At 37.6% G+C, this 24,095-nt stretch overlaps 1 protein-coding gene across 5 annotated transcripts in view; it reads left to right on the top strand.

Annotated features, from left to right (window-relative positions):
* The window catches only part of WDR72 (WD repeat domain 72), a 207,305-nt gene that overhangs the window by 19,792 nt on the left and 163,418 nt on the right, over positions 1–24,095 (top strand). For 4 of the 5 annotated variants that reach the window (XM_036302003.1, XM_036302014.1, XM_036302021.1 and 1 more), the window contains exons 2-11: positions 973–1,137; positions 7,161–7,267; positions 12,035–12,113; positions 13,188–13,362; positions 14,035–14,111; positions 15,156–15,275; positions 16,249–16,394; positions 16,781–16,877; positions 21,470–21,611; positions 23,450–23,695. In XM_036302003.1, the coding sequence (XP_036157896.1) occupies positions 985–1,137; positions 7,161–7,267; positions 12,035–12,113; positions 13,188–13,362; positions 14,035–14,111; positions 15,156–15,275; positions 16,249–16,394; positions 16,781–16,877; positions 21,470–21,611; positions 23,450–23,695 (1,342 nt within the window). In that variant the 5' untranslated portion in view covers positions 973–984. Of the gene's footprint in view, positions 1–972; positions 1,138–7,160; positions 7,268–12,034; positions 12,114–13,187; positions 13,363–14,034; positions 14,112–15,155; positions 15,276–16,248; positions 16,395–16,780; positions 16,878–21,469; positions 21,612–23,449; positions 23,696–24,095 lie in introns of those variants that run through there. The other variant, XM_036302037.1, reaches the window with a different exon arrangement.

The raw sequence follows: 24,095 nt of genomic DNA, 5'->3' as shown, positions 1-24,095 counted from the left end.
GGGGAAACTTTTAACTCAATGTTTCACAAAATGTAATGTGCGTCTCACTAGATGATTTTTCAGATCATTTTGGGTAGTACACAGGTTAAAATGATAATTATGTATTCATTTTAACCTTTGTCACTAACACATGAAGTAGCGATTTCATGAAAATTACTGTTTAAAAAGATTACCAAATACAAAATTTAGTCAAATAAAAATTATTATTAAAGTAGTATAGATGGAACATGAATATGATGGAAATCATGACAGTCATATAGCAATCTTTGATGACCAGGAAACACTGATTTTATGGAAAAGATTTACTTTTTAATAGCAAAATTCAAATAATTGTTAATTAGTTGAGATGACATTTCTGGGGAGAGTCTGCAAAGCTCTCTTCAAGTTTATAGTATATAGACAGCTCTATTCTTTAGTTTATTTTTATTTTTTTTTTGTTATTTTTAATTGATTTTAGAGAGGAAGGGAGAGGGAGAGAGAGATAGAAACATCAATAATGAGAGAGAATCATTGTTCAGTTGCCTCCTGCACACCCCACAATGGGGATCATGCCTGCAACCTGGCATATGCCCTGACTGGGAACTGCACCATGACTTCCTGGTTCATAGATTGGTGCTCAACCACTGAACCATGCTGGTCGGGCTGACAGCTCTAGCCTGGAGAGGCCTAGCTGGGCTTTGGAGAGGTCAGGATCACCTAGCATCAGAGCTGGGTGTGGAGTGGGCAGGCTGTTTCTATCCTTCTCTTCATCAGTATCAGTTATCAAGAATTGGAATAAAAGTCATTCATCTTGGACAGACTAACACTAAGCATGGTCATTTCAGGGTCTCCTGACTCCCCTCCCCTCGAATGGACGGCTCTGGTAGAACATGTTCAAATTTGTGTCATGATAAATCCACTTTGTGGTGTGATCAGTTTCCTGAGTCTAAGACTGGTTACTGTGTACACTTCTTTCCTTCTCCGTTTTTCCAGGATTCTCTCAACATGAGGTCCTCCCTGCAGGCAGTCACGCTCTGGGGGAAGAAGGCCCCTTCCCACAGCATCACCACCATCATGATCACTGATGACCAGCAAACAATTGTGACTGGGAGTCAGGAGGGTCAGCTCTGTCTCTGGAGTCTCTCACCTGATCTAAAGGTTAGTGAAAATATATAGAAATAGACAACACTCACAAAATAAGCACAGCCTGCGTCCGTCGGCAATGACTGTGGAAGGTTGGCATGATTGTTAGGGAGATGCTTCTTAAAGTCATAAATTGGTTTTACTTCTGGATTTGGAGAGAATGAAGTGTTACATGGTGGATCAAGATCATATTGGAAATTATATTATGACTATTGCTATTTTAGTTACCAGATATTATCACCCTTTAAGCTATGCTGAGTTTTACTATTTTATATCCTGAATTATATGTTTAAGTAACTGAACTACAGACGTGTAAGTGTAATTCTAAAAATAATGGCTCATTAATCTAAACAAAGGGCACCCTTGAAAACCACTATTAACTAAATGAGTAATATCTTAATTATCTGGGTGTTTCTGTCAGTTGGCCTTCCTGCTATTCTTTTAGTCTCCACTTGCCTGTAATTGTCACAGATCATATCACAAAGCCCTAAATCCAATTTACTATTGTCGTCCTCCTGTTTCAGAACCTGACCTCACCTAAGATTTGGCCCATTGATTAGCGATTAATTGTCTATGTCCCAAGTCATAAACATTTAACATATTGGAAGAGATATTTGCTTAGTGCTAGCAGCCTGTGGACCCAATTTGAACATTTAAACTAATGATGTACTTAAAGTATACTGCCCTCATTAAGAAGCCTTTTAAAGATCAAAGACTATTTTTAGCCTTTAAAGTTTGCCACTTTAAAACGTAAATTAACAATTAATTGTAATTCTGTTTTATAGTGTGATTAGTTAACATCTCCCATCCCTGAGCAGTTTCCCTACAGGACTGCCAAGAACTGCATCGCAGAGCAGCTCAGTTCAATGTTAATGAGTATTCCTGAGAGAAGGAACTGGTGTTATTTCAACAGTTGAGCTTTGAAAATGGTGGCCCTCACACGTACTATCTCATCTCTCCTGATTTAAACTCAGACTCCTAAATGGCTAAAAATGTCTTGCTATTCTTTTTAATATTGAAGTGTTGTGTTTTCTGGCTGGAATAGTTGTCTTATAATATGTAGATTGCTATAGCTTAAGAAATTTCGAATCCTCACTTCTGTATCTTTTTAGGTATGTTCCTGGTATTTATTTAACATTTATTCAACATGCATTTGTTGAGTGGATATTATAAGTGAGGCAGTATGCTAGGTACCTGCGTTCAAACATGAACGAGAAGACCTGGTGCTGGCTGCCCAGGGGTTGCAGTAGAGGAAGGGTGCCGGCGAAGGCAGTGCAGTTGTGTTATAATACAAGGTATTCTAAGTAGGGCGTGGTCTGCACTGCATCGTCAGTGGGGAACTAAGCCCTGCTTTCCTTAGAAGCAGGTCTTTAGCTTGGGGTTAGAGCAATGGTTCTTGCCCTCCCCACACCCCAAGAGACATTTGGTAATGATGGCAGAAACTCGTTGGTTGTTACAACTAGAGGAAGGGGGGTGCTACTGGCATGGAGTGGACAGAGACCAGGGATGCTGTAAACATCCCCTAAGGCACCTGACAGCCCCTCACAACAAAGAATTATCCCATCCAAAATGCCAACACTGCAATAATGGTATTGAGAAAGCCACAGTTACAGATATGATGTAGGAACTGGAATCCGATCAGCAGGGACGGAAGAAACATGGAGAACCATTAGGGAGTTTTAAATAGGAGGTTGTATCAGCATTGTGTTTTGGAAATTTACTGTGAGGACAGGTTGAGAAAGTTAATAACACGAATAAGGGACCGATTAGGATCAATGTGAGATTTTCCACATGAGAGTTCTCCTTAACATTTTCTATGGCTAACCATAGGGCCAGAATGAATGAACATCTCTTATTTTTCTCATGAATCTCACCCAACAATGTATCAACTATTGGCAGGAAAAAAAATCTAGGTTTTTCAAAAATCAAGGACATTTTTTTTAATCCTTTTGGGATCGGAAAGGCAGTCAAGTGAGTGGTCCATCATTGATATTTTAATACTTAGTGGTTTAATTTAAAAAAAAAGAAAGAATATAAAAAGGCATAATTTGGGCGAGGGAGGTAGAAGGGAGGCCTTAAGAACATGGGAGATTGTAAGAGAGAAGGGACATAAATATGTGGGTGATGGAGTGGCTGTTGGGCAGTTTGAAGCTTAAGGGCATATCAAGGTGAGGACAGCAAGTAGAAGAGAAGGAAGTTGCAGAGGGTGGAGTGTAAAATAATCTGGGAGCATTTATTTTCTCTTTATACTAAACTTAGAAAGTGCCTTCCCCTTTCCAAAAGGATTCAGGTAAGAAAATACATCAGGTTCTGGGGCAGTGATGGCAAACCTATGACACGCGAACTCATTTTTTTGGTTGATTTTTCTTTGTTAAATGGCATTTAAATATATAAAATAAATATCAAAAATATAAGTCTTTGTTTTACTATGGTTGCAAATATCAAAAAATGTCTATATGTGACACGGCACCAGAGTTAAGTTAGGGTTTTTCAAAATGCTGACACGCCAAGCTCAAAAGGTTCGCCATCACTGTTCTAGGGTCTTAAACACTCACTTGCCACCACATATGGTTGTAAAACAAACTCAAGGACACTTACTTATGCAGTCATTAGGTTACACAGATGTGGTGTTTTGTTGTTGTTGTTGTTGTAGATCCCTCCTTCAAGTTTCTCAGTCTAATGTAGGAGACAGACTTTAAGTTGTAAAGTAGTGGGATCCCCTCTGTTTCTATAAATATGACATATATCATATTAGTGAATGCATACAGTATTTGTCCTTTTGCGACTTGCATTTTTCACGTAGCACAGTGATGGCGAAACCATCATAGGTTCGCCATCACTGACTTAGCATAATGTCCTTAAGATTCACCCATGCTGTAGCATGTATCGGAAGGTCCTTCCCATTTAAGGCTCAAATATATTCCATTGTTTGTATAGACCACATTTTGTTTATTCATTCACCCATCAATAGACACTGGGGCTGCTTCTACCTTTTGATTAATGTGAATAACACTGCTGTGAATCTGGGTGTACAACTATCTGTTTGAGTTACTGCTTTTACTTCTTTGGGGTATATATCCAGAAGTAGGATTTCTGGATCATATGGCAGTTCTATTTTACATTTTTTGAGGAATTGCCAAACTGGTTTACATAGCAATTTACATTTTATATTCCTCACCAGCAGCGTGCAAGGGTTCCAATCCTTAACATTCTCATCAACACTTGTTATGTTCTGTTTTGTTTGTTTTATCATAGCCATCCTAATCAGTATGACATGCAATTATTGTGGTTTTGAAGGGAAAAGCTTTCTGAGGATGATGGTTGAACTGAACTCTGGAGTATGCACAGGATTTGAAGAGGAAAAGAAGGTCAGAGGAGAATGCAGACAGAATAAGTGTGTATAAGAAGCAGAAGTATTTTGCTTTCAGGGAACTGGTAAAAGTAGTTGAGTAGGCCTGGAACACAGTTGAGTAGGTGAGTTAATGGTGATAGGTAGGTTAAGGGATGGAGTAGACTCAGTTTGGAGTTTGACATACTGAGAGGTTTAGATTTTTTTTTAACTAACAAGAGCTAACACTACATGTTAATTAAACATGGTGCTATTGAGAGGATTGAAGATGTTTTATGCAGAGAGATAACATAATACTATAGTATTACATTTGTGATTTAGAATATCACTGGGTATTAATGTGAAGGGCACTTTGAAGGGAGGGGGAGATAAGGGCCGGGGATTATGGATAGCAGAATTCTACAGCACTTTAGTCAGGCGAGTTTTTGAGCATGAACCAAATCAGTGGCCCTGGGAAAGAAGAGAAAAGGAAGCCTGGACAGTTGTAAAGAAGAGAGAACTGGGCAACAGTTAGATGTGGGGTAGAGGAGCAGGAACAGTTAAAGAATCCATCCTTTCAGATTTGGGGTTTGAGTGATGGGTGGGATGGGTGGGGTAGGTGGGATAATGGCATCATGTACTTGTATAAGGAATAGAGGTGATCAGAGAGTAGGAGTAGGGAGGGAAAGAAGGTTGTTTAAGTTCTGGACATTTTGGAGTATCCAAATATTCATCAGAGGATTGGGTGCCTATCTCAGTGTTTCCCTGTCTGTGGGTATAGGATGGCAGAGTAGAGATTATGCAGGCTGTTTCCAGGCTCAGGGTCTCCCCAAAGACCTCTGGTTTCCCTGGAACTTTTGTCTCCTAACGAGGAGCCTCTCCAAGTCCCACGCTAGGAACTTTCTCACTTGGGTTTGCTGGTGTTGATTGCTGGTATTCATCACACCTTTGAGCATAAAAAGGGTGAGCTGAACATGTATTTCCTTAGTATTGGAATGCTCTATTTTCTTTCTGTTTAATACTCACAAGGAAACGTAACAATGACAACATGAAGAAAGAATGGAGATACCTGGATAGAATTCTAGTTCATATTTACCAACTTTGTATTATTGGGCAAATGACTTATATTCTTTGAACCTTGATTTCCTTACCTTTGAAATGAAGATTAAGCACTGTTCATAGTGTATGAGTGCCTGGGATTTGGTAGATGCTGCTCAACTTGTGTGTTCTTTGCTTTTTATCATCTGTGCCCTTGGAGGTAGCTGGGGTGGGGGTCGGGGTGGAGAGACAGTGCTTCATAGAGGGACAGCCAATGGACAGAAGCAAAGATCTCCTGGCTTTCATCATGATAATGACTAGGTGTGACTGCAGAATTTTTAAATTATTCTTCACAGCAGTTCTAAAGTATGATAAAAATAGAAGACTAGTGAATTAACAAGCTTATTCAACTGCATGTGGGAATTTAGTAGCAGAATGAGAACTTCATATGAAAAGTAGTGGTGTTCCATTCTGATATCTTGTCCATAGTGGATTTTCTCTGGAGGAGGGAATGTCCCAGTGTGCCCCAATTTATTCTTTAATTCGGTCTGCAATATGTTGGACATGGGGTTAAATTCCTAGGGGTAAGCATTCCAAGTACGATGATGGGGACATTTATTAATGTTGTTCTGAGTTGGAACCTTCTGAATTTCCCAGGAATAAGGTAAAGAGTCAGAACTTGGATTGAAAGTGATTCTAATCAACTACAAAACCCTCCTTGTAGCACTTGAAATGTAGTCTGATAACAGACTTTTTAAAGAAATATTTTTGGTTATGATAGAAATAAGATGAAGGCAGAGAACAATTACACTATGAAATAATTTGTTCTCATTGATATGGTTGGGTTATCATCCACATACATCTATATCTGCAGAGTTCAGGAAAAAAAACATCTTGAATATTAATTCATTAGGAAATTAGATTTTTATTACACATGAGACAAGTTTTATTAACCACATACTTTCTAATTATTCAAATTAAATTTTAGTCTCTTAATACAACTTCTCTATTTCAGGGGATCTTGCATGTTTTCCATTTTGTAGTTTGATTTTTATAATCAAGTTTTACAAAATAATGAGGAATAGACTTCTTTCAAAAATGAAATAATGGAAGGATTAGGCCTCAGTGCCATAGTTTTAAATTCACAGATTAGAAAAAAAAACCTGGCATTTTAAATAATAGCTTAGTTGCAATTTCATTTTTAATATAGAAAAGTTTATTTCAAAGGCAGGAAGTCAAATAAGGAATTATAATGGTTAGAAAAGGAAAATATTTTTTTGTGTGTTTTGTAAACTCATTTCTGAATTCTGAAACGAGCATATTAATATCCTACTATCATATGAGGCACATTTTGTGCATAATAAACATCAACACTGACTTATTTGTATTCAAAAGCCAGATGTTGCAAAACTGGTCTGGCCACCTTCTAGGTTTCATAGTGGATACAAAACCAAAAACAAACCAAAAAATTTATACAACACAGTTCCTTTACTTAGAAGTTTATTGTTCTGCGGATTTGGCTATGCCACGTATCAGCTTTCCTGATGTATGTAACATAACACAGCAGGATTTCCTGAGCAGAATTTTAAGTATATACGCGTCGTGCATATTGTTGTATGTCTTTAAATGAAATGTTTCCAGCTCTTTAAATGCTTCCCCTCATCATTTTCAGATTTCAGCCAAAGAGCTTCTGTTTGGTCATTCAGCTTCAGTAATATGTGTGGCGCGAGCCAGAGACTTCTCTAAACAGCCCTATGTCGTTAGTGCTGCTGAAAATGGGTAGGTATGATGTGTGAAACTTTGTACGCGTCTCCATTTCCTCCCTATTTTTAAAAACTGATGGGGCACAGAGTTCTAGGGTCAAAGGAAACCTTAGTGATTAACATGTTCCTTTTGTACATAGATTTTGAGAGGTTGAGTCATTTGTGTGATGGTCCCGAGGAATGTAATCCGTACTATGGCTCCCAATATTGAAACATCCCAGCGCGTGTGTAGCCTGCCTTCCGGCAGCCTCACTGTGTAAAGGATACTGGCAAATGCCAGCGATTATAGAATGGAAAGTGGAAAAGTCGGGGCGCTTGTCTTTTTTCATGTAGCAACTCACACACTTTGAGCTCTTAAGCAAACCCATCCAAGCCTTCGCAGTTCTGTGAAACAATTCAGTTGTTACAATCCTCATGTTGTACACTTGTCTGAAGTCATTATAAAATGAACAGAGGAGAGGATTCAATTGTAAGTGGAATGGTGGGAGAGAGAAGGGAAAGGAACATAGACAGTGATTTGGGTCTAGGAGAAGCTAAACCCCACTGATGAGTTATTTGCCAGATTATACTCAAGAATACAAAATGGAATTAGCATGCATTTGTGAATGAGGGATTGGGTTACTGGTTGAAACAAGAGAACCCCTCCTTTTTTGGTTTTAATCTGAAGAGAAATTACATGGCTCTAATTTCTGAGAACCAAAATAATGAGGAATCAAGGGTCCAACCTGGAGAAACTAAATAGTTTATGACAAAACAGCTAGAGGAACTGATATCTAAAAAGTACTTATTTACATAGCTTGTACCAAAAAAGTACCTATTCCCATAATTGTTATACTTAGAGAAATTGAATTTTGGACAAGGCTAAGTAAAGTGAAATGTCTTAGTACCTTCTTTTTTAACAGTTGCCAGTAATTCTCATACAATAGGGCTGCCACAAAACCTGCTACACATACTGAAATATGTATTCCCACTCTAGAGAGTTTGGGTGTGTGTGTGAATTTTTCCTGAGTCTACTTGGAGAACTGAAAGAAATCATAGCTATGTGAGAAATAGATCTGAAATGTAACTGAGTTCCAGATTGAGGTTTTTTGCCCACAGTGGTCTAGCTCCAAAAAAGAGTCTAGAGTTAATGGGCATATTCTTGATGATTGATGAATTCAGCTGTATGAACCCTGTGACTATGATTATTAAACAGCCAAGGAGTCTAGTTTGGTCTTTCTTTTCCAATAGAATTTGAGTTTTCTAGAACTCTGTGTATTTGGTGTCCAAAACGTATCCTGCATCTATAATATATTTCTTAGAGCTACTGCATATTTAACATATTCTAATTTAATCTCTTAGAAATTATGAAAATTACTAGACTTGGCCTATTATTTCCCACACAACAATGATTTTGTATAGTTTTCAGAAGTCCTAGGATATGGCTGGGTGCTTAGCCTTTTTGCCTCCAAGATGATCAGAGGGGACATAAAATTGCCTCATAACCCAGTTTTTCATGTGTTTTTCCCCCCTAAGTATTAAATGTATAAGCATAAATCCTAAGATTCAGGAATCCCAGTAAATTCTGGGGTAAATGAAAGGAAATAGACAATTTGAGACCTGATTATGATACAATAGAGTGCCTGAGAGAGAGAGAGAGAGAGAGAGAGAGAGAGAAGAGAGAGAAGAGAGAGAAGATCCTAAAGTAGTCAGTGAGAAAAAGCATTGTTTACAAAGGAATGCTAATTAAACTGAGCTGACTTCTCAACACTAAGTGAAAGTAGACACAGGGAAACATCTTCAGATGGTATCTATCAATTTAGAAGTGTATCTCTAGCAAATATACCTTCAAAACACAGGGCAAAATAGTAACATTGAAGTCAAATACTAGTAAAACTTTCCTTCGATGCCAACAGATGTTCTATAAGTAACAAAATTCTAAATTATCTTCTTGAGTAAGGACAGTGATTTCAGAAGGGAAATATGAGATGGGAAAAGGAATATTGAACAAAATAGAGCAAATATTTTAAAAATGCAAAGAAACATAAACTGTAAGACACAATAATATTTATTTACACTCCCCACTACATCGCCTCACAATCCTAATCAGCAGTTTCATATAATAGTGTAGTGATCAGATTCCAAATGTTCTGGTATTTTAGCAGTATGTGAAGATGTTGATTAACTTTAGACTTTAAGCCAGATGTACATGGTGACATTTCTAGGGTACCTGCTGAAAGAACAGACAAAAGAAATAAAAATAAAACAAATAGAATATATAACTTCCGACTTAAAAAAGAAAAGAACACCATGTTGTCTAATCCAAAGAAGACACAAATTAAATGGGACACATAGAGAGCACAAAAGAAGAGAGTTGAAATAACTTGGACTAGAACAGCAATCTAAATTATGTGACGGTTCTAAGCCCTTCAATTAAATTACAAAGATTGGCAGACAATTAAAAATAAAACACGAACCGGCATAAGGACATGGAAAAGTTAAGTGTAAGTGGATAGAAAAAAAATATTTATCAGATGAATAACAACCAAAATAAGATGGATACGGTAGTATTAATATTTTGTGTTAATAAATATTTTATATTAACACATATTCCTTAGGGCAAAACGTCTTGTCATTGATAAAGAGGGCTTTTGCATATTAGTAAAACTTTTAAGCACCAGCAAGAGATGAGACTAAAGAGATCAGCAAACATCCTCACTGGAGCTTGCATCAGATTACCTGCACAGCTTGTTGAACTAAAATGTGTGGGCCCCACCTTGGAGGAATGGGTTGAGGTTCAAGAATTTGCATTCTCTAACGCCTTCCTGGACATTGCTGGAATATTCCAGGACATTGCTCATGCTGCTGGTTCAGAGAACATATTTGGAGTAGAGAGGGTCGAAACATCAGCATCACTAGGGGAGCTTTGCCTGATGCCCAGGCTTCAAGCCTGGACAGTACGATTTAATTAGCCTGGCTTGATGTCTGGGTTGAGTCCCAGATATCAGTAATTTAAATATATATATATATATATTATTGTATTCAGAGAGAGGGAGGGAGAGGGAAAGAGAGAAACATCAGTGATGAGAGAGAAATCATTACTCGACCGGCTCCCAAATGCCCCTCCCCTCACTTGGGATCAAACCCGCAACCTGAGCATGTGCCCTGACTGGAAATTGGACTCTGACCTCCTGGTCCATGGGCTGATGTTCAATCACAGAGCCACTCTGGCCAGGCCAGATATTAGTACTTTTGAAAACTCCCTGATAATTCTAATGGATAGCCAGAGTTGAGAACCACTAGTTTAGAGATAGACTTACCTAGGAACAGGCTAACTGACCAGGAGATGTTCGAAACTCCACGCGCTAGGACTCCAACACAGAATTATGAATTTAAAATTTCTGAGGGTATTTTTTGAACTATTCCCAGAAGAATTGAGAACCATGCTGATAAACTCAAATTCCTTTAGAGATAAAAATTTTATATTGATGACTGCTTAAGATTCTATTTTTTTTTTTTTTACTTTTGGCACACATTTGTTTTTTTCGTTTTGTTTTGTTTTGTTTTTTTACCTTTGAGATACATTATTTCACTTTCCACCATTCTTTCAGTCTTTTTTTTTTCAGATACACACAGATACTCTCACTCATGACTCAAGTTATTTTTGGAGTAAGGTTGGATATTAACAGAGATGAAAAAACATGAATATTTTATTTCTAGAACATGGTTTCTTAACCTTAGTACTCATGACATTTGAACCCCTAGAAAATTCTTTGTTGTGGGGATCATCTTATGCATTCAGGATGTTTAGCAGCATTCTGGTCTTTCTCCACTAGATGCCAGCCGTGTGTTCCTAAATTGTGACAACCCAAACTATCTCTAAACGTTGCTAAATATCCTTTGTGGGGCAAAGTCATCCAGGTTGAAAATCACTGATTTAAAAATTGAGTCCTGGTGTCTCACTAGAAAAGCAAAAAAGAGCCTGCAAATCACAAAGTACAATTAATAATATTAGTCCATATCTTGTTTCTTAATAGCTTCTCCCTTAATGTCAATAACATTTTCATTTCTTCCACAAAAAAATGTGTCAAAAATAGAAGAATATTACAGAACCATTCTGAAACAGCTACTTTGGTTTTTGTGAACAGAAACCATAGAGATTTAAACTGCCTTACACTAGATGCATTTTACAGCTGTATTTCATAACTGTGTTTATCTTTTTGTAACATATATGTAATCAAGTCAGTTTTCTAAAAAACGAAAATTTTTTAAACATTAAGTTGCAAGGATGATTTCAGGATTTCAGAGGCAAAGAAATAAACCCCATCGACGTTAGGCCAAATGTGGCCTCTTGGTGGCACTGTTCATTTTTGCAAAAATGCTACCTGGGCTCCACAAGGCACAGCGGTCTTGATGCATTATGCTTTTCAGAATATGTAGTTTAAGTTCAGTGAAATCAACCATTTTCAAGAGGAGGCAGTTTCCATGGAAAGGTTGTTGTACTGTCAGTCCAAAAGGCTGTGATAGCTGTATCCTCACAATCTGTTGCAGGTCAGGTTGGCACTAAGGGAAGGTGTGCAGGCTGGCGGCAGGGTGTAATTACCCAGACAAAAAGACACAGATACAGTATGTCATCCCTGCTAATGACCACGACATTTTCTTGCCCAGTAATCTGTAACAAAAAGGCCCATAAACGATCAGGCCGCATTTAAGTGCAGCGCTAAAGAAAAACTTAGTGGCACAAAAATTATTCCAGCCAATTGAGTGGAAATGACAGAGAATAATATGAGGTTATCTCTGCTAGGGAGATGTGTGTGTGGAATGTCACCAACGGGCAGTGCGTGGAGAAGGCCACCCTTCCCTACAGGCACACTGCGATCTGCGTAAGTACGGGCGCTTCCTTCAGCGCATTTCTGGGTTCTGCGACTCCTTCAGGGCATCGCCATGCTCACATTCGAAGAAATGTCTTTGGAGTATATGTTTTTTTCTTGAATGTTTTATTTTTGTCATTGGACTATAATGAGGTCAGTTATCATCTTTTATTTTGCCATTTTTCTTCCTCCAAAGTTATTGTTCAGCCATTTTTTTTCTGATTCTTAAAATAGATAAGTTTGAAAGACAATTTTCTTTTTTCCTTAGGTACACTCACAACACACACAGACATACACATACACACATACACACAGAGAAAAGTTTTAATGATGTGCTATTTTATAAAGCAGCAAGAGGTGTTTGTTTTTCCTGGTTTCCAATTTTAACCTTTTTTGGCTGGATAGATTCTGATTTTGTTATCCATGAAGAGAGCAAGAGGCATAGTCATAACCTTTGTAATCACTTCCCAATATTGAATACGGGTCATGGCTTTTGGTAGACAGACTCCAGCATAGATATAAGGTAGTCGCACGATCCCAGTGGTACTGACAAATTTTCAGATTTCACTCATTGCTTTTAGCATCCATGACCTGCACTGCAACACGTACAAACTCTCTTCAGCAACCAAAACTGGTGCAGTGAGAGAGCCTCAAGGGTAGACTATACTACACAATCTTTAATGAAAGCCATTCTCAAAACTTATTCAGCACCAGAATTCCTCAAATGCTTTTATCTCTTCTTAACATGTAGCCATGTTGCTAGAATAAGGAATCTGTGTTTGTTGTTGTTGTTGTTGTTTAGTTCTACACAGCACTCCAGAAATAACAGACTTGTGAACTTTCCATGATTTGGAATAAGATTCCCTCTTCACGACAGATCCCCCTTTCTATAAAGAAATTATGAAATACAAATGAGACTAAGGCGCAACATCAATACTTTAGAAGTAGGGAGTAACTTCAGTCAAAGAAATTTCAGTTGCTCTTCAGTCTGATACCTTAATTGAATAGATGATAAAATTAATATCCAGAGAATTTATGTTAATTGCTAGTGATAATTACATTTTTGCTTGAATTCCATTTGCACAGTATTACCACTGCTCATTCCGGATGACAGGAGAAGGCTGGCTTCTATGCTGTGGAGAATATCAAGACATTCTTATAATTGACGCCAAAACCTTGGTTCTAGTTCACACTTTCACATCGTCCCAATCTCCTGATTGGATCAATTGCATGTGCATCGTTCACTCCATGAGAATTCAAGGTAATGGTTGGGTAATACTTAACACTAAGAGATTGTATAGAAAAATATCACTTTGGAACTATTTGTTAAGTTATTGGGCAAGCATTTCAAATGCTCTTTATGTTTACTTGGTAGTGAGGATAGATCCCTAAGCCAGATTAAGAAAAACTGGGAACACCCAGGCAAGTGGTTCAGGGTGTTGTTGGAAAGTCGGCACAAGGTTAAAATGTGGAAGAGGAGAACCCGTGTGTCCACCACCCAGTTTTGCTTGGTACATTTTTAAAAGTGACAAGAATGGGTTTCTTGTGGATTAGCATGACTCTTGGAACTTTGATCCTGCTGTATCTTCTAGCTGTGCTAGTGAAGAGAATTTCATTTCTATCATGAGCGACTGCCCAGGAAAAGGAAGGCTGGCTCCATACTGACATCTGGAATAGGAAGGTGTGATACTGCCAACAGGATGGTTTTTATGTGGTTCTGCTTTTAGTGCGGCTCTCCTTTTCTATGGGGTCACTTTGGAATTTTAAAAATCAATGTAAAACCTAATCTAAAATGTTTATTTAAGAAAATAACAAAGCTGAATATTTTCCACTGGCATAGACCTGCATAATCCCTAAAAGACTATGAAATGATCTTTACATCAGCCAGTTACTGCAGTGATCGGCTGATATGCAACCATTGTTGTTTTTGCAGAAGATTCTCTCTTGGTGGTATCAGTTACTGGTGAACTCAAAGTGTGGGATCTCTCTTCATCTATCAACAGCATTCAGGTGGGCTTGTGAAACTTTTCCCCCCTCCATATGTATGGACATATTTTAAATTACAGGGATAGTACATGCTTGTTTTTGGAAGTTCAAATCATATAGAAGAGTTTACATTTTATCTCTGTATATCTCTGTGTGCTTCCCTTATTCTTCTTCCTGCTTCCAGTGCCAGGGGTGGGCATTGGAAACAGTTGAAGTGTGTCCTTCCATCCTTTTCTCCATGCACATGCAAATGTTTTTATCTACACACACACACACACACAGATTATGTTTTAATTAAAAATACAAATTGTAGAAGAATCTCATTCTGTCCCTTACAGCAGGAGACCCTCTCTTTCTTCTGGGTGTGTGTGAGCAGTGGGAGGGAGATCGCTATGCACAGCCAGGGGTCACATACCCTGGGGGTCCAGTATATTCCCCAGCTCCCTGGCTTTGGGCTACAAGTTGAGGTGATGGACAAAAGAACAGTCCTAGTGTTTGTTGTGCTTGCAGGCGGGCGAGGGAATTGTTTTGGCTGCCCCCTGGGGCACTGGGCTCTCCTCAGGAGTGTCTTGAATGAGGAAGCCTCAGAATTGTATTGGCGTCCTGAGGCCCAGAAACACACACCCAGCAATGTCAGATTGCGAATATAGTGTTCTGGCCACTCTTCGATCTTTTCAAAAACATTTTGTGTATTTTTCTGTGATAGCAATTAAGATACTGCAGGGTTTAAAAATTTTATTTTCCTTTTTTTTTTTTGGTTTGTCTTTCTGCCAAGTCTGAATGTCAGTAACTCAATCTTGACGTCCTCAGCATCCAGCCTAGTGCCCCACAGGATGTTTGTTGAATGAGTTTACATGATGAATCCTTGAGTCCAAGTGGGTTTCCTGCTCATGGTATTTTTTGCAAAGTAACTTCATAGTTCAGAAGACTAAAAAGGAAACTGGGGGTACTTTTCATTTTTTAATAATGGTGTGATCTGCTTCAAGCGTTCAGAGAAGCAAATCTTCGGATACAGTTGCATGTAAATGACCTAGAACTAGTACTAAAATGTTTTCATTCCTTTTGAAGGAAAAGCAAGATGTCTATGAAAAGGAATCCAAATTTCTTGACTCCCTGAACTGCCGGACAATACGATTTTGCACATATACAGAGAGACTTCTATTGGTGGTATTTTCTAGATGTTGGAAGGTATTATAAAATAACATAATAAATACCAAGGATATACAAATATAAATTTTTAATTTTTTTCTTGTTCAGTGCAGCAGTTATAAGAATATGATTTAAAATATGTTACAAACTCTTTATAATGTTATTACCACAGCATGGATGACCTGTCTTTTCTGACTGACTTTTATTAGTTCTGCTGTTTTGCCTCTCAGGAGATTATACATGTAATAGTAAATGCTCATGTTATTAAGAACAAACCATATTAATAAGGGGCATTTATCGCTAGATTATTTTAAAAAGTTGATGCTTGCTCTTTAGAATTAAAAATAAAACTAATACTTTCACCTACATAAATTCGTCATATATATATATATATATATATATATATATATATATATATTTCTTTGTTTGCTTTGTTACTACATTTGTTTTTTAGGGAATGTATATTTCTTTTTTGTAAATATATTCACTGATGTCTCCAAGAAGATTTTTTTTAAAAAAGCAAAGTTACCATCACTTGATAGCACTCTCTTTTCCTTTGATGTTTCATATACGGGGTTCAGTTAATGACTCTATATTGTCTTATGTATATGCTGATATGTTTTAAAACAAAAATACTAAGTGTATGGTCTAACAAATGATTTCTACTATTTAGATTTTTTGTGTAATAAATTGTCAAATGTTAAAGTGGATTACCCATATAGGAAGAATAAAATCATATAGAGATTTTGGGGTTTCTAGTCTCTGTGCTTAATGGACACATTAGCCAAATAAAGTTTACCTACTCAAACCTACCTTAGGACAATAAGAAAAACTAAGTACTAGTAGGATAGCTTAATACATGAGTACAGTGTGGGCTATGATCAATACTTAATATGTTGTTGTATTAATACTGTCATCTAAATAGTCTTGATGAGCACAATTTATCTTTCACCTCATTGGCAGATTAGATTGGAAGCTTTTGTTAATATGCATCCTTCATTTTGGGCTTTAGGTTTATGATTATTGCGATTTTTCCCTTCTGCGGACTGAAGTCAGTGGAAGTGGGCAGTTCTTTGCTGGTGGAGAGGTGCTTGCTGCTCACAGAATCATCATCTGGACAGAAGATGGTCACAGTTACATCTATCAGCTGCTGAACAGGTGGGCTCAGATGGGAGCGGCATACAAAACATTCAGGTTGGAAATGAACTTTGGGAGGTTTATTATGGAAAAATCCCTGCATGCTGCCCAAGATCAAAAACCAGAACAAAACAACTTTGGCACTGGAAGATTTACTCTGGGCTTGGTAGGCTCCGGCCTTTGTATAAAACAGCAGGGGATGAAGGAATGAGATTAGCCATGTATAACTTGTACAGCTGGTGCTGGGTTTTCAAAAAGTCACTTGTAATTATTAACCCAACAATTTCTAACTAGAGTTTAGAAACTTGAATGGTACCATCCGGCTTTTGAAATTGGGGAGGGGAAAAAAACACACGAATAAAGAACCCCAAAGTTCTAAACTTCGCTTTTTATTTTTTGCCACGCAGTGGGCTTTCAAAAAGCGTATACCCTGCTGATGGAAGAGTACTTAAAGAGACCATTTATCCTCATTTACTGTGCTCTACTTCTGTGCAGGAAAATAAGGTAATGCAAGAAAAGGGGCTGCTCAGTGCTGTTTCACTCCCATTCTCAGATAAGTGTTGCTTTGTCTGTAACAGAGTCAGGCTTGAAAAATTGAATTGAAGATTCACATCAATTTGTTAATGAGAAAATCAAATCTAATGGTTAATGGCTACTAAGGAGAAAACTTTGCATTTAAAAAATCTGTTTTCAAGTCTGATTAAGCAATACATATTTATTATAGAAAAATTATAAATGTTTTTTAAAAGGAGGAGTTAAAATGCCAACTCTGCCACCATAAATATTCATTGTAAATATGTTTTATTATGCGTACTTACTCATTGTAATTGGAAAACTTTTTAAATATTTGAAAAGTTGCAAAATTATTACAATTATCAGTCATTTACCTCTTGCCTAGATCCACCAGTTGCCAACATTTTACTTTATTTAGTCTCTCTCTCCCTCTCTCTCTCTCTCTTCTTTCTCTCTGCACACACACACACACATATACTTTTCACTGATCCTTTTAATATATGGTTTGATACAACATTAACCTTTTAATATATCTTTCCAATTTTTAAACTTTATCAAAATATTTATATCCCGCTTTTAAAAAAATATTGAAATCATTTTCACATGTATTTACCTCTTTTTATGAATAATTGTTCTAATTAAAACAAATTTAATTACTATTCCAGACAAATTTGAGGATATAATTGTGAGCTTTTACTTGGCTGAATTGTATCTTTGACACGCTATGAAGCCTGAAAATTTAAGCAGTTATTTTATTATAGTAGTGTTAACCAAAGTGGTGTGTGTTTTTTTTTAACCTATTGGACTTAGTCATCAGTTAATTATCCAAAAGGCATTTCATGGAGAATGGAGGAGTTTTGAATTACTGATGTGTCAACCAAGGAAGCATGTTAATTGTTACAGAATGGTGGTTTGCATAATCAGACAGCATAGCTGTCGGAAATCCTTCAGTCCAGTGATTGTTCCACTGACATATCTGTGAGGTTTTGTTGCAAAAAGTTGATTAAGAAGCTGTCAGCCAAAAACTAGAACTGCTGGTACCGCTGGGGCGTAGGCAGACCTCAGAATTATGGCATTCAGCGGTATTTCTACAGCCGTCTGTGGGCAGCAATGGATCTGTGTCCTGTTGATCACAAAAGCAGCATTGTGGCTGACTCAAAAGGCGTTTTTAGTTATTTTGGAAGGGCCTGCCCTTTTTTCCTCTAGATTGCAATTTTACAAAGCACAGTTCTCCCTAAAAGCTACATGTAAGTAGTGTCCTTTAGGAGCTTCTAGTCTACTGCAAGTATAAACACTGTGCACATAATTACAAGGAAAAAATACAGCAATTACAAAGCAACTTTAAAAAATACTAATCTTGTGGGAAGCTACCTGGTTTTGTTTCTCAGAATGTGAAGATACATATTTATGGGCTCTCTATCAGTGATTGTTGTTTAGACAACTGCAGTTGTGTCTGTATTTGAAAGGTGGGAAGTGCTTGTGAACCAGTGCAATATGCCAGAATAATCTAAAACTGAAAGATGATGGTCTACCTATTCTTAGACCCTTGCTTGCCCTTTATCCAGCCAAGAAAAGGAAGTCAGATATTATTTACGTTATTCAAAACATCATCACTATTCACTAATTATAAGACTTCTTAGTCAGGCATGCAATTAAGTAGTGAAAGCATTTTGGTGGAAGGGGGAGATGATTTTTTTAGACCTGGTGAGCTTAGAAAAGGGTGCCGTGTAAACATTTAGTATTTGGGGGGAGGCAGGGATAGATACCATAGAATTTAAATCTCAGGAATTGATAGTAATATGCTCTCAGGGTTACCCTTTGGGATGTAGGGGACATATCTGCTGATAGAGTTGTGGTAGCAAGAATGGGGCCTTCCCTTCCTTTCAGCAGCTTTCTTAGAGTCTTCCAAGCTTTAAGTCATATCTGATGAGGCCTGTGGCAGGGCTCCTGGCTGTTACAATGAGGAGCCGGGCTTCCCAGGGTCTTAGTTGAGGAGTAAGGCTGCTGTGCTGAGGGGGAGCAACTGGGGTAGAAACACCCTGAGGGTTGCAGGTAAGACATTTGAGTGCATGAACTGAGTAATGACAGCAATGGTGATGATAGTTCTTACTAATTGTCAGACATACACACGGCTTCATTTACATGAGTACCCACCATGTTCCCATGTTAAAACAGGTGTTCAGAGAGATTAATTCCCAGGATTTGAACCCAGGCTGTTCGGCCTGAGAGTCTGGTAATGGGTCTTTGGAGTGGGTTTCTCAATTGTTCTGAAAGTGGATAATAAGACTGGTTAATATTTGTTGAGTACGTACCAACTGCCTGGCACCATTCTAAGCACCTTACCTTATCCACTCAGTCCTGACAGTAGTCCCACACAGTAGGTGCCTTTATTTTTTAAATATATTTTTATTGATTTCAGAGAGGAAGGGAGAAGGAGAGAGAGATTGAAACATCAATGATGAAAGAGAATCATTGATTGGCTTTCTCCTGCACGCCCTATATTGTGGACTGAGCCCGCAACCAGGCATGTGCTCTGACTGGGAATCGAACCGTGACCTCCTGGTTCATTGGTCGACGCTCTACCACTGAGTCACGCAGGCTGGGCCATAGTAGGTGTCTTTATTAGCTTTCATTCCATAGCTAGAGACCATGAGACATAAAGAAGTTAAGCAAATTGTCTAAATCAAGTAATTAGCTCCTTTAATAGAGTTAGTATGATTTAAAACCAGTATTTGAATCCAGGCAGCCCCCAAGAATTCACTCGTAATGACTGTTTTATTACATCTTGGAGGATGGATACTCCTTGCGATGGGTACTGTATCCTGGGATGATCAATCAGAATTCATATGGTAAGAGACTCTGAGCAGGCTTTCAGGCGACTTGCAGAACTCGAGAGGGAACAACAGCACATGGAGCTGGGAGGGAAGAGATGTGCTGCCCCAACTTGAGCAGCCCACCACCCTCTCTAGAGCTTCGTTCTCATCAACATATCGAGGGAGGCTGGACTGGTCGATTCTAAGGTTCCTAAAGGCTGAGAGTATTTGGGAAGTTAATTTAACCAAGTTTTATCAACACCATTCTATCACCATGATGGTGACTATGAGAACTCTATGATCGCACATTGCCTTCTGAATCTTAAAAACAAGACAAAGCAAGGTTTATTCAGAGAACTGACTTCATAGGAACTGTTTTTCTCTTCATTTCTTAGGATTTTAGAGGATTACATATCTTCTTTGAACTGTCTTGGATTAGTTTCTTATTTTCTTTCTATTTTAGTTTCCTTATCTTCATAACAAGTAGAATAACAATATTTACTTACTTTGTTGTGAGGATTGAATGTAGCAGTATTTTGGCCCCTAATATTTTCTAAAGCTACAGTATAGAATTTTCCGACTAATTTATTTAAGTTTGGACATTCAAACATGTATTTTCTGATGAGGAAATTCACTTTCTTAGTCTTATTTTTTTTAATTAAAATTTTTACAGTTGACTTTCAGTATTACATTACCTTCAGGTGTACAGCATACTGGTTAGACATTTATATAACTTACGAAGTGATGCCATCAATAAGATTTTCTTAAGCATCTTTCATTCTAGCACCAGCAGTTGGCTTTCTTTTCAGTGCTCCTTTTATTTATAAATAAAAGTAATTTTTTATTTTGTTTTTCTAATCACCTGATCATTTTGATCCCTTGTGCATAATCCCTATCTACCCAAAGAACATCTACACTGCACTGAGATCCTGGGGAGATTCTAGCCTCATTCACTAATGGAAACCTATCTTTCAGAGCATTGGTGCCCAATATTCATACTCTGCCTCTGCAAAATTTTAACTCTCTCTAAGCATATAACATTAATATAAACTATACCAATACATTATAAGATTATGTATATTAAAGTCATATAGTAATACATATTTTAACAATTTATGTACTCATTCTTATTTTTCTTTGTGGCCACTTAGGAAACTTGATATCAAGTATGTTGAATTTGAAAAATGTTCATCAGAAAGTGGAAAGTATATTCATTACACAAAATTATTATACAAACATTAGTTATTATTTTAACTGACAACTGGAACATAAAAAAATGAAGCCTTCTTATTGAACAGTAGAGTATTGTTATCAAGATATGGGCTCTTGAGTCAGAATTACTGGACTCAAGTTCACTACCATCTATATCCCCTTTGATAATCAAATCTTCACTCTCTGTTTATTCATCTGTACAGTGAAGACAATGATAGTACTAACTTCATATGATTATTGAGAGGATTATTTAACTGAATATGTACATGTAATGCTCCTAATAGTATATGTAATACATACACAGAACATGTTCAATAAATGTTAGATATTCTTATTAACTATCTGAAGACTAGCTGATGGCATTTCTTTCTACTTTATAAAAACTTTTTTGTCTTAAATAAGAGATTATAAGTACTTGAACATTTAGAAATAGTGGGAAATAAAATGGAAGCAATTAAGTTCATCTATGAAGTTTTGTTCCTTCATTTAAAAACAGTGGCTGTCATGTTATACTTAGATATTTTCCTGCATAAAAGCTAACTTCTTGTTTTGGACCAGAGCCTTCCCTGTGTAATGGGCTACATGAATGAAAGGAAAGAGCCTTTCTATAAGGTACTTTTCTCTGGAGAAGTCTCAGGAAGAATTACTTTGTGGCACATCCCCGATGTTCCTGTGTCCAAGTTTGATGGCTCTCCTGGAGGTAAGATGACTTTCACATGTCTCCTGAGAACTAGTTTATAATTAACTCCGTGCTTTTCTAAGTTGAGTAACATGGGCTACAAACAGGAAGAAATTTATCATGTACTACTCTGCACTAGATGCCAACATAAATCCCTTATGTAGATTTTATGCAGCTATACAGCCAATATAATACAAAATAGCAGTAATTTAACATGAGTGATGTCTTATTGAAGTAAAATGAATGCTGGCAATAACAGTATAGAGCAGGCTGCTACACCATATTCATATTTTGTATTTTGTCATGTCCATATGTTGTACCCCTTTTTCAACCAATTCCTCTATGGGGATTATTACTGCTGCGTGGAACAGAAAGCACATAAATAAACGAGGGCACTAAAACGTCTGACAATTTGAATGATTAGATGATTTCACATTTGCTTATTTTATTGTTTCTTAGAATAAAACACTGAAATCATCAATGCAAATGTTATTGTGGAGAACTTTCAAACTCCTGAGACGGTGTGCTCCAAATTGAGGAACCCCATCTTACTCTTTCCCCCTTATTCCAAATCAGTTTGTCACCTCTGTGATCATTGTCTGGGGCACAGCTGAATCATGGTTCTTTATACTTGAATTTCCAAGCACAAGTTTCCATTAGTAAATTATTTCACTGGTATCACTTTTAGTGTCCCTGTCCCAGTTGTTTCCAAAATGGTTTATTTAGACCTAGATTAATAAGAAATGAGTTGAGAAATAGACTAAGAGCTTGGTGCAGTGTGTGGAAAAGTTTCTTACAAGCCAATCTTTTTTTTTTTTTTTTAATATATTTTATTGATTTTTTACAGAGAGGAAGGGAGAGAGATAGAGAGTTAGAAACATCGATGAGAGAGAATCATCGATCAGCTGCCTCCTGCACATCTCCCACCGGGGATATGCCCGCAACCCAGGCACACGCCCCTGACCGGAACCGAACCCGGGACCTCTCAGTCCGCAGGCCGACGCTCTATCCACTGAGCCAAACCGGTTTCGGCTAAAAGCCAATCTTAAGAGTTAAAAAAGCATGCCGTGCCCACTGCTGGGCCACTCGATGGTGGCTCTAGGACTTTTCCTGTCTGTTCTACTTACAGCAGCAGCATTAAATGTCCAGCCAACCTTCTTTGTACTTAGAGCCATAGACATTTACGACAACACTTGGTGCTAGTCTAAGTTTTGGGGTTGAGGTTTTCATCGTCACTGGAGCATGTGTACCATAAGGCCAAGGAGGCCAGTGCATAGCGAGGTAGGTTGGCTTTAACTTGCCTTCTGCTGTCCTGGATGCCACGCCTCTCTCACTTCCTGAGCCTGCCCGAGGCCCAGTTCTCATGCTTGGGTGCTCAGCTACATAAAATGGTAACCGGCACTTTTGGTAGCCATAGATAGTTGCCTAGGCTGTGGTACAATTTTGAGATGTTCCTATCCTTGACACTGAAAGAATAAATTTCTTCCCTTTACCTCACACAACTAAAAAAACCCCAATTTTCTTTCTTAACATTGCTAAGGCAAGTAGAGAACTCATGAGATGGGTCTTACAGTTTACATCACTGCAGTAGTTCCTCAGTTCTGTTCAGTAGACCTAAGTCTAAAATGAATGCATTATTACACATTTATTCTTCAAGGCTCTTCGAAGGACAGAGGATCAATAATGTTGTCTTTGAATGAAGACAGTGGATTCAGGAGAACTTTTATGCCTATAGCCCACTATGAGGATAGCAAAGGAGCCTCTATGTATCCCCCAAGGGATGGTGCCTTGATAATATTTTCCCAATCTATGCTGGCTAGATAAACCCAAATTTTTCTTCTTGTATGTTTTCCTCTTAGAGATACCAATAACTACCACCTGGACCCTTCAAGATAATTTTGATAAGCATCATATCATGTCACAAAGCATTATCGACTACTTCTCCGGGTTTAAAGACGGAGCTGGCACTGTGGTGGTCACTTCATCAGAGTATGTCCCAGGTCTTGATAAACTAGTATGTGGCTGTGAAGACGGGAACATTTTCATTACACAGGCTTTGAGTGCTGCCAAAGCAGGACTTCTGGAAGGAGGTTCTCTATTGAAAGGTCGTTGAATTTTACTTAATCCTACTTATTTAATTTATCTAAGTTTCAACTTTAACAAATTGTACTAAGGAAATTGCTGAAGCTTAAAAAGTTTGCTGGCATTTGCTAATAAATTTGTTAACTTTAAAACAGGTATTTTAAAAAGTCAAACAGAAGATTATACAGTGAGAAGTGTTTCTGTCCTTCCTTGATTTTCCTGTTTCCTTCACCAAAGGCAACAGCTAATGCATTTCTCTATTCCTTTCTCAAAAAATTCTGTGCATATATAAGCATATACCAGCATAGCAATATGCATTCATTTAATTAGTTTACACAAATGAAAACATATTCTGAACACTTTACTGGAACGTTCTTGAACAAATCTCAATAAAATATTTTGGAGTACATTATTTGTGAGTTC

Source organism: Myotis myotis, unplaced genomic scaffold (genome assembly GCF_014108235.1).
Source record: "Myotis myotis isolate mMyoMyo1 unplaced genomic scaffold, mMyoMyo1.p scaffold_m19_p_1, whole genome shotgun sequence".
In the NCBI taxonomy this organism is placed as follows: domain Eukaryota; kingdom Metazoa; phylum Chordata; class Mammalia; order Chiroptera; family Vespertilionidae; genus Myotis; species Myotis myotis.
The sequence above is the reverse complement of the archived record's forward strand: the minus strand, read 5'-3'. Positions and strand labels throughout refer to the sequence as shown.